The sequence below is a fragment of the Dendropsophus ebraccatus genome, chromosome 4, assembly GCF_027789765.1.
Source record: "Dendropsophus ebraccatus isolate aDenEbr1 chromosome 4, aDenEbr1.pat, whole genome shotgun sequence".
Taxonomy (NCBI): Eukaryota; Metazoa; Chordata; class Amphibia; order Anura; family Hylidae; genus Dendropsophus; species Dendropsophus ebraccatus.
This window is the reverse complement of record NC_091457.1, coordinates 26,798,019-26,812,130: the sequence shown is the minus strand read 5'-3', so window position 1 is coordinate 26,812,130 and position 14,112 is coordinate 26,798,019. Positions and strand designations below refer to the sequence as shown.

Sequence of the window (14,112 nt, the reverse complement as noted above, 5' to 3'; positions counted from 1 at the left end):
CGGATCCCGCCTCCTTCACTGAGTGGCTGAGCGGCCCTGAGACGTAGCGTCTCGGGCGGCGTCAGACACCCGGAAGCGGCCGGGAACCGGGCCCCGGAGCACCGTGATGCGGGACCCACCGCTGGAACCGGGGAGGTAAGTGGACGTCTTTTATTTGAGCCACCTCCTCCCCGGTCCCCCCTAAAAAGTGCCCCCACGCTGGAGTACCCCTTTAACTTAATACAGCATGCTTTCGTTTCAGTTTTGATTTTGTAAACAAAAAATAGCAAAATTAGAACAAAAATATGCTGTGTTAAGTAAATATATAGTAAAATAGCTGGGGGCTATATTGCATTAGACACGATCCCTTTATATTAAAGCCAGCTATTTTACTATATATTTACTTAACACAGCATATTTTCAAAACTGAAACAAAAGCAAAACTGAAACGAAAATATGTTTTGAGTTTTTATTTGTATTTTTTTATTTTTTATTTATTTTTTATTTTTTTTTTGGGGGGGGGGGGGGTGTTGATCATCCCTACCCGTGGGATGTGTCTCCTTTAGCTTTGCACATCTACTGTACGTACTTGGCTTCCAATTTTGCACTCTTCTATGCAAAACTGCTCTAACTCTACTAATGTTGATGTACGGCAGCCTTCAGATGTTGGACTGTGGTCAGGGCTTTGACTAGATTGTTCCAAGACGTTTTGCTGCCCCCACCATGCTTCACTGTGTGAATAGTGCTCCTGAGGTGATGGGAATTGTTGGGTTTATTTCCTATGATGGCTGAAAAGTCTTAAAGCGACTCTGTACCCACAATCTGTACCCCCCCCCCCCCCAAAACCACTTGTACCTTCGGATAGCTGCTTTTAATCCAAGATCTGTCTTGGGGTCCGTTTGGCAGGTCATGCAGTTGTGCCCAACAGCTGTGGCCTAGAGTATCTGTGCCCTAACCTTGCACCAACCCTTCGTCCCTCCTCCCCACCCTCTTCATTATTAGGAATGCCACTGGCAGGATATTTCCTATTCGTCTGCAGTGAACATTGCTCAGGTGCCTTATCGATCCAGCCCATGTGCCATGCTGACACATGTGATGAATAGTAGAAAATCGGCCTGGGGCATTCCTAATGATGAGGAGGGCGAGAAGAGGGACAGAGAGGTTGTGCCAGCCTAATGCACAGACACTCTAGGCCATGGCCGTGTGACACAGGACAGTTGTTTTTTGGGACAATAACTGCATGAGCTGCCGAACGGAGCCCAGGACAGATCTTGTATTAAAAGCAGCTATCTGAAGGTACAAGCGGTTTGGGGGGAGTCAGATTGTGGGTACAGAGTCACTTTAAATGAGAAGAGAAGCTTTTTCCACATATGTGATTCTGTAGCTTGTGAGTTGGTGAACTGCAAAGTGTGTTTTTTTCTATTTTTCTTTAAGCAATGACTTTTCTGGTATCTTTTACATGAAGTCCCACTATGTGGAGTGTACTTCTTCAGTATTATTACTGCTGTTCTCTATTGTTGAATCTGTGGTTAAAGGGTTTATCCAGGCTTAGAAAAACATGATGACTTTCCTCCAGAGACAACACCGCTCTTGTCCCCAATTTGGGTGTAGTTTTGAAGCTGAGTTCCATTGAAGTGAATGGAGCTGAATTTAATAACCACACACAACCTGAGGACAGGGAAGGTAGTGTTTCTGCAAGAAAGTAGACCTCCTCATGAGCTCTTTAAGCTTTGGTGGGCACCTTCTCTTGTCAGGTTAGTGACTGTGCCATATTCTTTCTATTATACTGGATTTGTGGGATGTTACAAATTTGGGATTTATTCTTATTACCCAAAACTGATCTGTACATTCCAATGGCCCCCTCAGCGGCCAGTGAAATGGCCCAATATAGAGGGGTGGGGCCTAGACCTCTAGGCCGGCCCATTCCAATGGCCACAGAGGTGGTGGGGCCTAGACCGTGATGATGTCACGGAGGTGCCTAAGTGGCACAATCCACCAATAATAAAAAGCATTTTTCACTGAACCAAGCACCAAGAAATCTATTATAAAGTAAGGTATGACAACTGCAGAATTTAGGCACTTAGCCCGGATCATCCTGGCCGGTACTTAAGACCGGCCGTTCCATGGCCCAGCCAGGGTCACGGAACGGCCGGTTGTTCACGTAGTGTGAACATAGCCTAAGGATGTATAATTGGCAAAAAAAATTGGCTAACAAATACAATTGGCTAAAACGAATAGAAAAATCGCAGTTATTCGACTCAATAATACGTTTCACCAAAAATGTATTCTTTCAAGCAATGATGGAAAAATAAAAAAATAAAAATAAAAAAATGAAGACATTGAAATGCATGTGGACAGAAAGGATAAAATCAATTCCTATTTTAAACAAGAAAACACCAAGGAAGGGGGGGGGGGGGGGGGTGAATACTTTTGCAAGGCGTTGTATGTTTGTGCACGTGCGGAAAACATAAGCCAGCTCCAGACCTTGAGATCTAAGCTCAAGGTCCAAACGTACAGAGATAATGGATAGCGGAGAAGGGACCTTCCAGAATTATTCTGAATAAAAACCTATTTAAAAATCAACCATTTGACGTTCCTGTTGGTATCAGCTAGGGCTGGCACAGCTATTCACTGTGATCAGGGATGAGATGAAGAGATGGGATCTATTGTACATGGAAATGTATTCTCACATGGACACACATTAACATGGCTACAATAGCCATTATTTAATTTCCTCGGTCCGAATTAGCCATCTGTGGGTATGAACAAGGACGTAGTACAGTCACAGCTTCCATTCATTACTCTGTGTGTTTTATTTTTACATTTTTAACATGTTTTACAGTTGTTTCAATCATTTTCATATATTATGACTACTAGGGTCATGGTGGTCATTTGAATTCCGAGTCCTAATACATGTTGCCATGACGACCGTGCACGTCTATAAATTAGTGAATAATCTCCCTGCTTGAGCATATTGATGAACTCGCTTCTCCACAAGTCAATCTCTATTAAGTATAAGGAAAGCACCGGTTACCTGAAGGGCCGTAATTTTCTTGTTTTCCAAACGTTGTAATTATTCGCCTCGGGTCCACCCTGAGCAGTGTGTGAGAATTGTGTGCGAGGGTATAGATGTACTGACTAACAGTAATGTGCCCGCATTATGGCCTCAACATTTCCTCTGTTTTGTGATTCCCTCATATTAAAGGAGAAGTCTGGCCACAGGATGTTTTTTTTCCCAAATACAGGGGCAGTAGGGAAAATAACAAACCTCACCAACTCACCTCTCACCGTGCCTATGCAGTGATGGATTGCAGCTCCGGGCCCCCTGCCGGGCTCCGGGATATTCACCCGACCCGGTTGATGGACAGCCCACTAGGCCAATCAGTGACTGAAGAAGGATGCCGCTCCAGTCACTGGTTGGCCGAGTGGCCAGTCCATCACCTAGGGCAGCCATTTCGGACCCCAGAGGGCAACATGGGCATGGGTAAGGTAAAGTACTGTTAGTTATCCTCTCCCCTGCTGCCTCCTCTCCCACATATGGCCGGACTTCTCCGTTAATCTGTAGTGTTGCGTTATGCTTAATTATTTTTTAATATTGTATTTATTATGCTGACGACTGTATTTTTTCCATTACTTTTTTTGCAGTGTTCCCCAACCTGGCACTCTACGGCTATTGTAGCACAACTTTACTTTATATACCAACACATACACAGCTCTGCTCATTATACATGCACACAAACACACACAGCTCTACTACATACAGCACACAAATGCACACACAGCTTTGCTGCATACAAATATACACAGCTCTAGAGTGCACACACAGAGCTGTAATATGTAGTCCTTTTCTGTGTGTGTATAGGAAAGACATTGCATCACCAAAAGGTCCTTTTTTTGTCCTTGCAGGGTAAGCTCTGTGGAGAAGGTGTCTACATAGTAGGAAGCTGGATACAATGTGCCAACCGCACTCAGCTTCCTCTCCTATCCAGCACTTGTAATACAAATAGGCGCCCATTATAAGGAGGGTTAGGGCTCACATATAAATGAAATAAGAGGAAAAGAGATGGCCTTGGTGCTGATCTGGCAGAAAGGGCCACGATAGATGGATCTTTAAACTGTGCGGATCTGGGGGGACTCTAACCAGATGGGGGGAGCCCCAGTTACTGCTGTACTGAGTAAGTAAGGGAAGAAGGCATATGATAATAAATAAGCATGGAAACAGTAGAGCATGGAGGAGAGTAGTTAAAGAAAATGTTGATATTTGGATTTTTTTTGTTGTAATTTAATATTTGTGATTTGCATAATAAAGATGTATTTATTAAGATTCCTTATTATTGCTTTATGTGCAGCAGTGAATGGCTGCTCGGTTCTGTCTCTGATCAGGCGCAAAGCTGAATCGGTGCTTCACTCGATCTCTAGAGAGGTGGTCAGGATGGCCACTGTTGGAGTGATCTAACTTTAGGTTAATTTAGAAAAAAAAGACAGGTGAGGGGTGACCTAATAACTGTTTAAATATATTAGGAGGCAGTACAGAGATCTCTTAATGATCTATTTGTACCCAGGATTGTATCTGTACCAAGAGGACATCCTCTAAGCCTAGAGAGGAAAAAAAAAATCCTACATCAGAAGACAAAGCAGTGATGACACTATTGACTTCTCTGCCAGAGGAAATGGCCATGGTGATCTCACTACAAAAGCTTACATTTTAAAATCATGAGATTGTTAGTGTCAGCTTGGGAATCTCTACTAATGGGTCTCGTGATGATTGGGTTAACTTGACATCATTTAAAATGTCAAGTTAAATGATTTATTGTTAAATGTTTTTTTTTTTTTGTGAATGTGTTTTTTTTTTTTTTTTTTTTTTTTTTTCAGAAATCAATAGTCCAGGCGATTTTAAGAAACTTTGTAATTTGGGTTATTAGGAAAATATGCCATTATCTGCATTCAAAAAGACTTTCCCCAGGCCCCCCCTCTCTCATTCACTGCCCATTATCAGGAAATCTCGACTCTTTTACATCAGTCGAGCCCTGTGTAACCTATGGAGAGGGGAGGGGGGAGGAGGGAGTTTAGTCGCCAGCAGAGAGCAGAGAACAAAGGATTACACAGCGGGACCTGTGTGAAAGCTGGTATTTAGAGGTCAGAGAGGACTTCAGAGAAGATAGCTCGATGATGTAGCTGTAAATTAACTATTTGTTGTCCTGTTTTGGTGCCTCATCTCCCTCAATCCCTCCCCTCTCCATAAGAGATCCATAAAGACTGTGGGGAGAGCTTCAAACTGCTTTTTCATGATAAAAATGCATTTTTGGGCTAATAAACCCAATTAAAAAGTTTCTTAAAATTGCCTGTAGTATTGATTTCTGCAAAAAATATTTAAACAACAGTGACACTTTAAAATAAAATGTCCATGCATTAGAAAAAACTGTAAATGTACAATCATTGGATCACTGAATTTACAACAGGACTTAAACGGTCACTGTTCTATTTATCAACCTATTTGATTCCTAACATATTTGTAAATCATTTCATTTACCACAAACAACTTCTTACCACAGCAAAATATCTCTAAAGTCTTGGCCACTAGGTGCCTAGCTTCTCTGCAATCTACTTTCCAGTGTCTGTTGTAAAGGAAAATCTGTCTTTAGTAACAGCTAAATCAGGACAGAACACAGAAAGTAGAGACTGGCGCTTAGGTGTTGCTCTGCAAAGGAAAGAAAAAGCGTGGGCTATGCACTTACAAGTTGGGCCAGTCTGTCTGCGGAAGATGATTTGCATTGTCCCTGAAAGGTAAGTCAAGGCTTCTCTTTTTACTCTCACCATCCATAAAGCCCAGGGCAGCTGTCCCTTGTGTAAATATCAGTGTTCCTCCTGTTGTAGGTTTGGACGCCTTTTTATTAATAGCTATGGAGTTCTTAAGCTGGTTACTGTGTGTCAATTTTTCTAGTGTAGATTTAATAAGTGAGATTCTATAACAAAGTGGACTGTATCATGCACCAAATTTGGTACATTTTGCTGAAAAGTTGAAAAGGGTTAGGACTAACAATTCTGAATAATGGTTAGGACTAAGAATACTGATATAAAGCTCAGCCGTCAAGAGAAAAAGGTTGTTTTCCATGCAAAGTGCATGAAATACTATGTCCACACACTTTCGTTTTGCGTTCGTCCTTTTGGATGGCGTTAATTTGATAATTACAGCTGCAATTAATGATCATGATCATTATTTGTGGCTGTAATTATTAAAAAGACGGCCACAAAATGACAGTGTGTGAACATAGCCTTAGCCTACCATACGGAGCTGTTTAATACATTTTGATACATTTGCCAACTCAGATCTTTCATCTCTACCGATAAATTTCCTCCTGTGTTTTTACCTTGACTTGTACACTTTCAGACTTTAAAACATTCCTGATATCTGAGAACAGCTGGAACACTGTGACAGCATACAAATCTGTATTTACAAGGCCCATTCCTTGCTTTTTAAGTGTTCTTACTCTTGCCACTTATGATTCCTCGTCTCATTCCGATATGCTACTATTCTTTCATTAGAATGTTGGCATCAATATAAATTCTTTGGTTACATTAGTCATACATACATTAGCTGTAGGAGAGTGTATTTACATGGGTATTTCTAACTATACTACATGATTACTGCATTACGAACACCAAACTATTAAAGGGATGTTCCATGTCCCATTCCAGCATATCCCAAACACGTTCTATGGGGTTACAGGCAAGAAAGTTTGACGGCCAAACTAGAGTATACAAATAATCGTATTTACAATTGCAATTGAAAATAGTCGTAACTATCGACTATAAGGGTATGTTCACACTGAGTAAATGACAGTGAAGTCCTCAAGTTTACTCATGACTAGCAAAAGAGAAGTCTACACATGAGAGCCGCTCGTGACCACCTGATGGTATCGCATTATCAGTATGTTTGTGGAGGGTATATGCATGTGTAGTGCTTAGCTGAATGCAAACAGCAAGGTCCTAGTGTTGCAAGACTACAAACCAAGGGCCTTACCCTCATACTGAAGAATCTATGACCTGAGAACCCATATAGGTTATTGTAGCTTAGTTACTCGACATAACTCAGTTTAACATACAGTAGGTAGATGAGTACAACTTGAACATGCTAGGGTCCATCTCAACCCGAGCATGCAGAATTTGATTAGCGGTGGTTAAAGTAGTTGGGACCCTAGGGAGTCCTGGAAAACATGGATATAGTCTATGGCCATATCCATGTTTTCCAGGCAGCCAACTTCTGAAGCCATTACTAATCAAATGCTGCACGCTCGGGTTCAGATGGACCTTAGCGTGGTTGAGTTGCGTTGATCTCTAACAGTATTTAGTCTATAATGCTACTCACCCCTTCACCAGCTCCACAGCTATAAAGTCAGGCCCTTGACCTCCATTATAAAGTAAGAGTCCGTCTGGGTGTCGCCCTCGAAACATGAAGAGAAGATGCATGGAAGCATAAGCTTGAAGCCGCGGAAGGGCAAGGTAAGCCGGACCCGACCGAAAAACTACAGGGTCAGCGAGCAGTGGGCGAAGACCACCAGCACGAGCATTAAGTTCACAACGTCTGCCCAATTCACCATCCTGGCATAAATCAAGATATGGGGCACCATTGTAACGGAGGGCTGTCAAGTGACCCAAGAAATTAGAAGGCGGGGCTGAAAGGAAACGGCGTTCGGTCATTATGCCTGTTTCCAGGTGGTGAAGCTCTAGTCGAGTATGGTCACCAGCCATATGTCCTGCGATAGCAAGAAATAGAAGAGAAAATAGTTTAATGTGGGGAAAAAAATGCACAGCTAGAATCTAAACACATGTTCTAGAAGGACTGCAATTACATGTGTCCTTTATAAGAAATACAGGCTCTCTAGTATTCTTACAAATATGCGGTATAGGATACATTAGAGGGTTTGAGTGATTGAGTGAATGGAGCGTAATGTCCTTGAGAACGTACAATGATTATACGCTTATAGTAGTGTAGGGCAGGGTAGTGATTAGGATAAGTCTGTACAATGCAGATGGGACTTACACTATGATTTCCTAATTTCCTTGTATTATGGAGGAATTATTATAATACTCAAGGTTAAGGGAATATAAAGAAGGTGACCTAAAGTAATCTTACTTGGTTATATTGGTATAAACGTGAATCTCCTATCTATCTATCTATCTATCTATCTATCTATCATCTATCTATTATCTATCTATCTATCTATCTATCTATCTCTGTTGCAAGTATTGCGACATGACAAGGGTTTACCAAAGCCAGGCATCCATCCCCAGACAGCTGTTTCAGAGTATTTGCCCCTCGTCACTGTGGAGCAGGATTCTGGCTAACGGGGACAATAAAAAGTAGACTAGGCTTTCCTTCCCTGGAGGGATATCTGGCTATTCCTGTGGTTTGAGACTTGCAACTGAGACTCCACGGACCCAATTTTTGCATATCTATCTCTATCTATCTATCTATCTATCTATCCCCTATCTATCTATCTATCTATCTATCTATCTATCTATCTATCTATCTAGTAAAAGTATTCCAACAGCACTCCAAAGTAGTGAAAAAAACATGTGATTTATTCCATCTTCAAAAAATGCAGCACAGCAAACAATAGCAAACAACGTTTCTGCCGTCTCACACGGCCATTTTCAAGCTCGAAAATGGCCGTGTGAGACGGCAGAAACAGAGTTTGCTATTGTTTGCTGTGCTGCATTTTTTGAAGATGGAATAAATCACACGTTTTTTTCACTACTTCGGAGTGCTGTTGGAATACTTTTACTATTTCCTTAACCCGTGGTCTGGATTCTCCAGCTGGCACCCACCAAACCAAGCTCAAGCAGTGCTGCTGACATTCACATTGTATATCTATCTATCTATCTATCTATCTATCTATCTATCTATCTATCTATCTATTATTTTCCTGTCTACCTACCTATCTATCTATCTTTCTTTCTATCTATCTATCTATCTATCTATCTATCTATCTATCTATCTATCCATTTATTATTTATCTATCTCTCTAACTAATATTCTATGTTGGGCACAAATACAGATAGATGAAAATGAGGCATTCTTTATTAACGCACGCTGCCTTCTTTATCAGGTAGGTGCCCTATGAAAAAGGTAGTGTGCCTTCAAAATGTGTTGCATCAAAAAATAGCTCATTTTCATTTATCGGTATCTGTGCCCGATGTTTTCCTTTCTAGAAGCCTGAGGTTTGGTCTGAAAGGATTCACAATGCTGAGATTCACTATTCTTTACCACTGCTGATTGCTTTATTCATAACAAGCTCCTATGTGAGAGATTGGGAGGTAGAAGGTTGCAATTCCAGTGACATTCATGCACTAGAGTAGAGATGAGCGAGCCGGGTTCGGGTTCGAGTCGATCCAAACCCAAACGTTCGGTATTTGATTAGCTGGGGCTGCTGAAGTTGGATAAAGCTCTAAGGTTGTCTGGAAAACATGGGTACAGCCAATGACTATATCCATGTTTTCCACATAGCCTTAGGGCTTTATCGAAGTTCAGCAGCCACCGCTAATCAAATGCCGAAAGTTCGGGTTCGGATCGACTCGAGCATGCTCCAGGTTCGCTCATCTCTACACAAGAGTCATGCCTATTGTATGACTAGTGCAGGTGAAAGTGCAAAGTGCATTACATAGGTTGCGAGTGTATTTGCTAACTAGGATTAATGTTTCTGCATATCTATCTATCTATCTATTAGAGATGAGCGAACTTCGAGCATGCTCGAGTTCACCCGAACCCAATCGTTCGGTATTTGATTAGCGGTGGCTGCTGAAGTTGGATAAAGCTCTAAGGCTATGTGGAAAACATGGATACAGCCAATGACTATATCCATGTTTTTCACATAGCCTTAGGGCAGTGGCGTAGCCACCGTCGTCGCGGGGGTCGCCGCCGCGACCGGGCCCGCCACAAGGGGGGCCCGCGGGGCCCCCCGATCAATCACTCTTGTGACCGCAAGCATTGTTTTGCTTGCGGTCACAAGAGTCTGGCTCCGTCTTTCCCACGGCTGCTGCGCGGCTGCCGGGGGTGTCGCGTCTTACCCCCGGCAGCGCGCGCATCCCAGAACTCCCTGCGCGCCTTGGGCCCTGACTTCCGGTTTCCGGCGCGCAGGGAGCTCTGGGATGCGCGCGCTGCCGGGGATAAGACGCGACACCCCCGGCAGCCGCGCAGCAGCCGGGGACAGATCGAAGGAGTGAGGATCAACGTGGGAGCGCGATGTCAGGTGAGTTAAGTTTTGTTTTTTTATCAGCCTGTACGGGTGGGGGGAAAGGAGGGGGGCATCTATGAGGGTGGGAGGAAAGGAGGGGGGCATCTATGAGGGTGGGGGGAAAGGAGGGGAGCATCTATGAGGGTGGGGGGAAAGAGGGGGCCATCTATGAGGGTGGGGGGAAAGGAGGGGGGCATCTATGAGGGTGGGGGGGAAGGAGGGGGGCATCTATGAGGGGGGGGGAAGGAGGGGGGCATCTATGAGGGTGGGGGGGAAGGAGGGGGGGCATCTATGAGGGTGGGGGGGAAGGAGGGGGGCATCTATGAGGGTGGGGGGGAAGAGGGGGGCATTTATGAGGGTGGGGGGAAAGAGGGGGGCCATCTATGAGGGTGGGGGAAGGAGGGGGCCATCTATGAGGGTGGGGGGGAAGAGGAGCCATCTATGAGGGTGGGGGGAAAGAGGGGCCATCTATGAGGGTGGGGGGAAAGAGGGGCCATCTATGAGGGTGGGGGGGGGGAAAGGGGACCATCTATAAGGGAAGGAGGAAGGGGACCATCTATAAAGGGGGGGGAAAGGGGACCATCTATAAGGGAGGGGGGGAAAGGGGACCATCTATAAGGGAGGGGGGAAAGGGGACCATCTATAAGGGAGGGGGGGAAAGGGGACCATCTATAAGGGAGGGGGGGAAAGGGGACCATCTATAAGGGAGGGGGGGGGGAAAGGGGACCATCTATTAGGGAGGGGGGAAAGGGGACCATCTATAAGGGAGGGAGGAAGGGGACCATCTATAAAGGGGGGGGGGGGAAGGGGACCATCTAAAAGGGAGGGGGGGAAAGGGGACCATCTATAAGGGAGGGGGGAAAGGGGACCACCTATAAGGGAGGGGGGGAAAGGGGACCATCTATAAGGGAGGGGGGGAAAGGGGACCATCTATAAGGGAGGGGGGGAAAGGGGACCATCTATTAGGGAGGGGGGAAAGGGGACCATCTATAAGGGAGGGGGGGAAAGGGGACCATCTATAAAGGAGGGGGGGAAGGGGACCATCTATAAGGGAGGGGGGGAAGGGGACCATCTATAAGGGAGGGGGGGGGGAAGGGGACCATCTATAAGGGAGGGGGGAAGGGGACCATCTATAAGGGAGGGGGGGGAAGGGGACCATCTATAAGGGAGGGGGGGGGAAGGGGACCATCTATAAGGGAGGGTGGGGGGAGAGGGGGCCATCTATAAGGGGGGGTGGGGGGAGAGGGGACAATCCATAAGGGAGGGTGAGGAGAGAGGGGGCCATCTATAAGGGAGGGGGTAAAGGGGGCCATCTATAAGGGAGGGGGCCAATGACTATATCCATGTTTTTCACATAGCCTTAGGGCAGTGGCGTAGCCACCGTGGTCGCGGGGGTCGCCGCCGCGACCGGGCCCACCACAAGGGGGGCCCACGGGGCCCCCCGATCAATCACTCTTGTGACCGCAAGCATTGTTTTGCTTGCGGTCACAAGAGTCTGGCTCCGTCTTTCCCACGGCTGCTGCGCGGCTGCCGGGGGTGTCGCGTCTTACCCCCGGCAGCGCGCGCATCCCAGAACTCCCTGCGCGCCTTGGGCCCTGACTTCCGGTTTCCGGCGCGCAGGGAGCTCTGGGATGCGCGCGCTGACGGGGATAAGACGCGACACCCCCGGCAGCCGCGCAGCAGCCAGGGACAGATCGAAGGAGTGAGGATCAACGTGGGAGCGCGATGTCAGGTGAGTTAAGTTTTGTTTTTTTATCAGCCTTTACGGGTGGGGGGAAAGGAGGGGGGCATCTATGAGGGTGGGGGGAAAGGAGGGGGGCATCTATGAGGGTGGGGGGAAAGGAGGGGGGCAATCTATGAGGGAGGGGGGCATCTATGAGGGTGGGGGGGAAGGAGGGGGGCATCTATGAGGGTGGGGGGGAGGAGGGGGGGCATCTATGAGGGTGGGGGGGAAGGAGGGGGGCATCTATGAGGGTGGGGGGGAAGAGGGGGGCATTTATGAGGGTGGGGGGAAAGAGGGGGGCCATCTATGAGGGTGGGAGGAAGGAGGGGGCCATCTATGAGGGTGGGGGGAAAGAGGAGCCATCTATGAGGGTGGGGGGAAAGAGGGGCCATCTATGAGGGTGGGGGGAAAGAGGGGCCATCTATGAGGGTGGGGGGGGAAAGGGGACCATCTATAAGGGAGGGAGGAAGGGGACCATCTATAAAGGGGGGGGAAAGGGGACCATCTATAAGGGAGGGGGGGAAAGGGGACCATCTATAAGGGAGGGGGGAAAGGGGACCATCTATAAGGGAGGGGGGAAAGGGGACCATCTATAAGGGAGGGGGGGAAAGGGGACCATCTATTAGGGAGGGGGGAAAGGGGGCCATCTATAAGGGAGGGGGGGAAAGGGGACATCTATAAGGGAGGGGGGGGAAGGGGACCATCTATAAGGGAGGGGGGGGGAAGGGGACCATCTATAAGGGAGGGGGGGGGAGGGGACCATCTATAAGGGAGGGGGGGGGGAAGGGGACCATCTATAAGGGAGGGGGGAAAGAGGGGCCATCTATGAGGGTGGGGGGAAAGAGGGGCCATCTATGAGGGTGGGGGGGGGGAAAGGGGACCATCTATAAGGGAGGGAGGAAGGGGACCATCTATAAGGGGGGGGGAAAGGGGACCATCTATAAGGGAGGGGGGGAAAGGGGACCATCTATAAGGGAGGGGGGAAAGGGGACCATCTATAAGGGAGGGGGGGAAAGGGGACCATCTATAAGGGAGGGGGGGAAAGGGGACCATCTATTAGGGAGGGGGGAAAGGGGACCATCTATAAGGGAGGGGGGGAAAGGGGACCATCTATAAGGGAGGGGGGGAAGGGGACCATCTATAAGGGAGGGGGGGGGAAGGGGACCATCTATAAGGGAGGGGGGGGAAGGGGACCATCTATAAGGGAGGGTGGGGGGAGAGGGGGCCATCTATAAGGGGGGGGGTGGGGGGAGAGGGGACCATCCATAAGGGAGGGTGAGGAGAGAGGGGGCCATCTATAAGGGAGGGGGTAGAGGGGTCCATCTATAAGGGAGGGGGTAGAGGGGGCCATCTATAAGGGAGGGGGTAGAGGGGGCCATCTATTTGGGGGGGGGGCAACATAGGGGGAGAGGGAATACACAGAGGGGGGCATATATTATTAGGAGGTCACATAGAGTCAGGGCTACCCACTAAATGAGGGTGTAAAGGGGACAGTACAGATGTGCAGTGTGTAGAGAGATGGAGATGGTGTCAGAGTGTGGAGCCTAATATGTCTGTCTGGCAGATTCTGTGGATTCGTGGCTCGGAGAAGTTCTCATAACGGCCTAGGACGGATGGAGAAGAAGATGAAAAGGAAAGAACTCCGATCAGAAAAGACGTCTCCTGTGAGTCACCTGATATAACTGCACAGTAATGTATATGGTGTATAGAGCCTGTGTAGAGCTGGGGCCACCTCTATATGACTGGATGAGGTGATTTAGTATACTGGATTTGGTCAGTAACAATATGGTGGTGATGGTAGTGGTTGTGGTGTGGCGGTAATGTTTCCTCCCTATATACTGGTATTACTGGTAATATTGGTCTCAGTATACAGGATTTGGTCGGTAACAGTATGGCGGTAATAGGTAATATCTGTCTTGGTGTGTGTGTGTGTGTGTGTGTGTGTGTGTGTGTGTGTGTGTATATATATATATATATATATATACATACAGTGGTACCTTGGTTTAAGAGTAACTTCGTTTAAGAGCGTTTTGGTTTAAGAGCTCACAGTTTTTCAAAATTGTGACTTGGTTTAAGAGCATTGCTTTGGTTTAAGAACTTCCTGTATTGGGTGGGAGCGCGAGTGGAGAAGGGGCATGGCCTGCATAGCGGGGTCTACAGCACTGTACTCTAAAC

At 46.9% G+C, this 14,112-nt stretch overlaps 1 protein-coding gene across 14 annotated transcripts in view; it reads right to left on the bottom strand.

Moving 5' to 3' along the window:
* NRXN2 (neurexin 2) overlaps positions 1 to 14,112 on the bottom strand; it is a 609,925-nt gene that overhangs the window by 271,694 nt on the left and 324,119 nt on the right. For all 14 annotated transcript variants that reach the window (XM_069965315.1, XM_069965314.1, XM_069965322.1 and 11 more), the window contains one exon: positions 7,346 to 7,733. In XM_069965315.1, the coding sequence (XP_069821416.1) occupies positions 7,346 to 7,733 (388 nt within the window). The remainder of the gene's footprint in view (positions 1 to 7,345; positions 7,734 to 14,112) is intronic.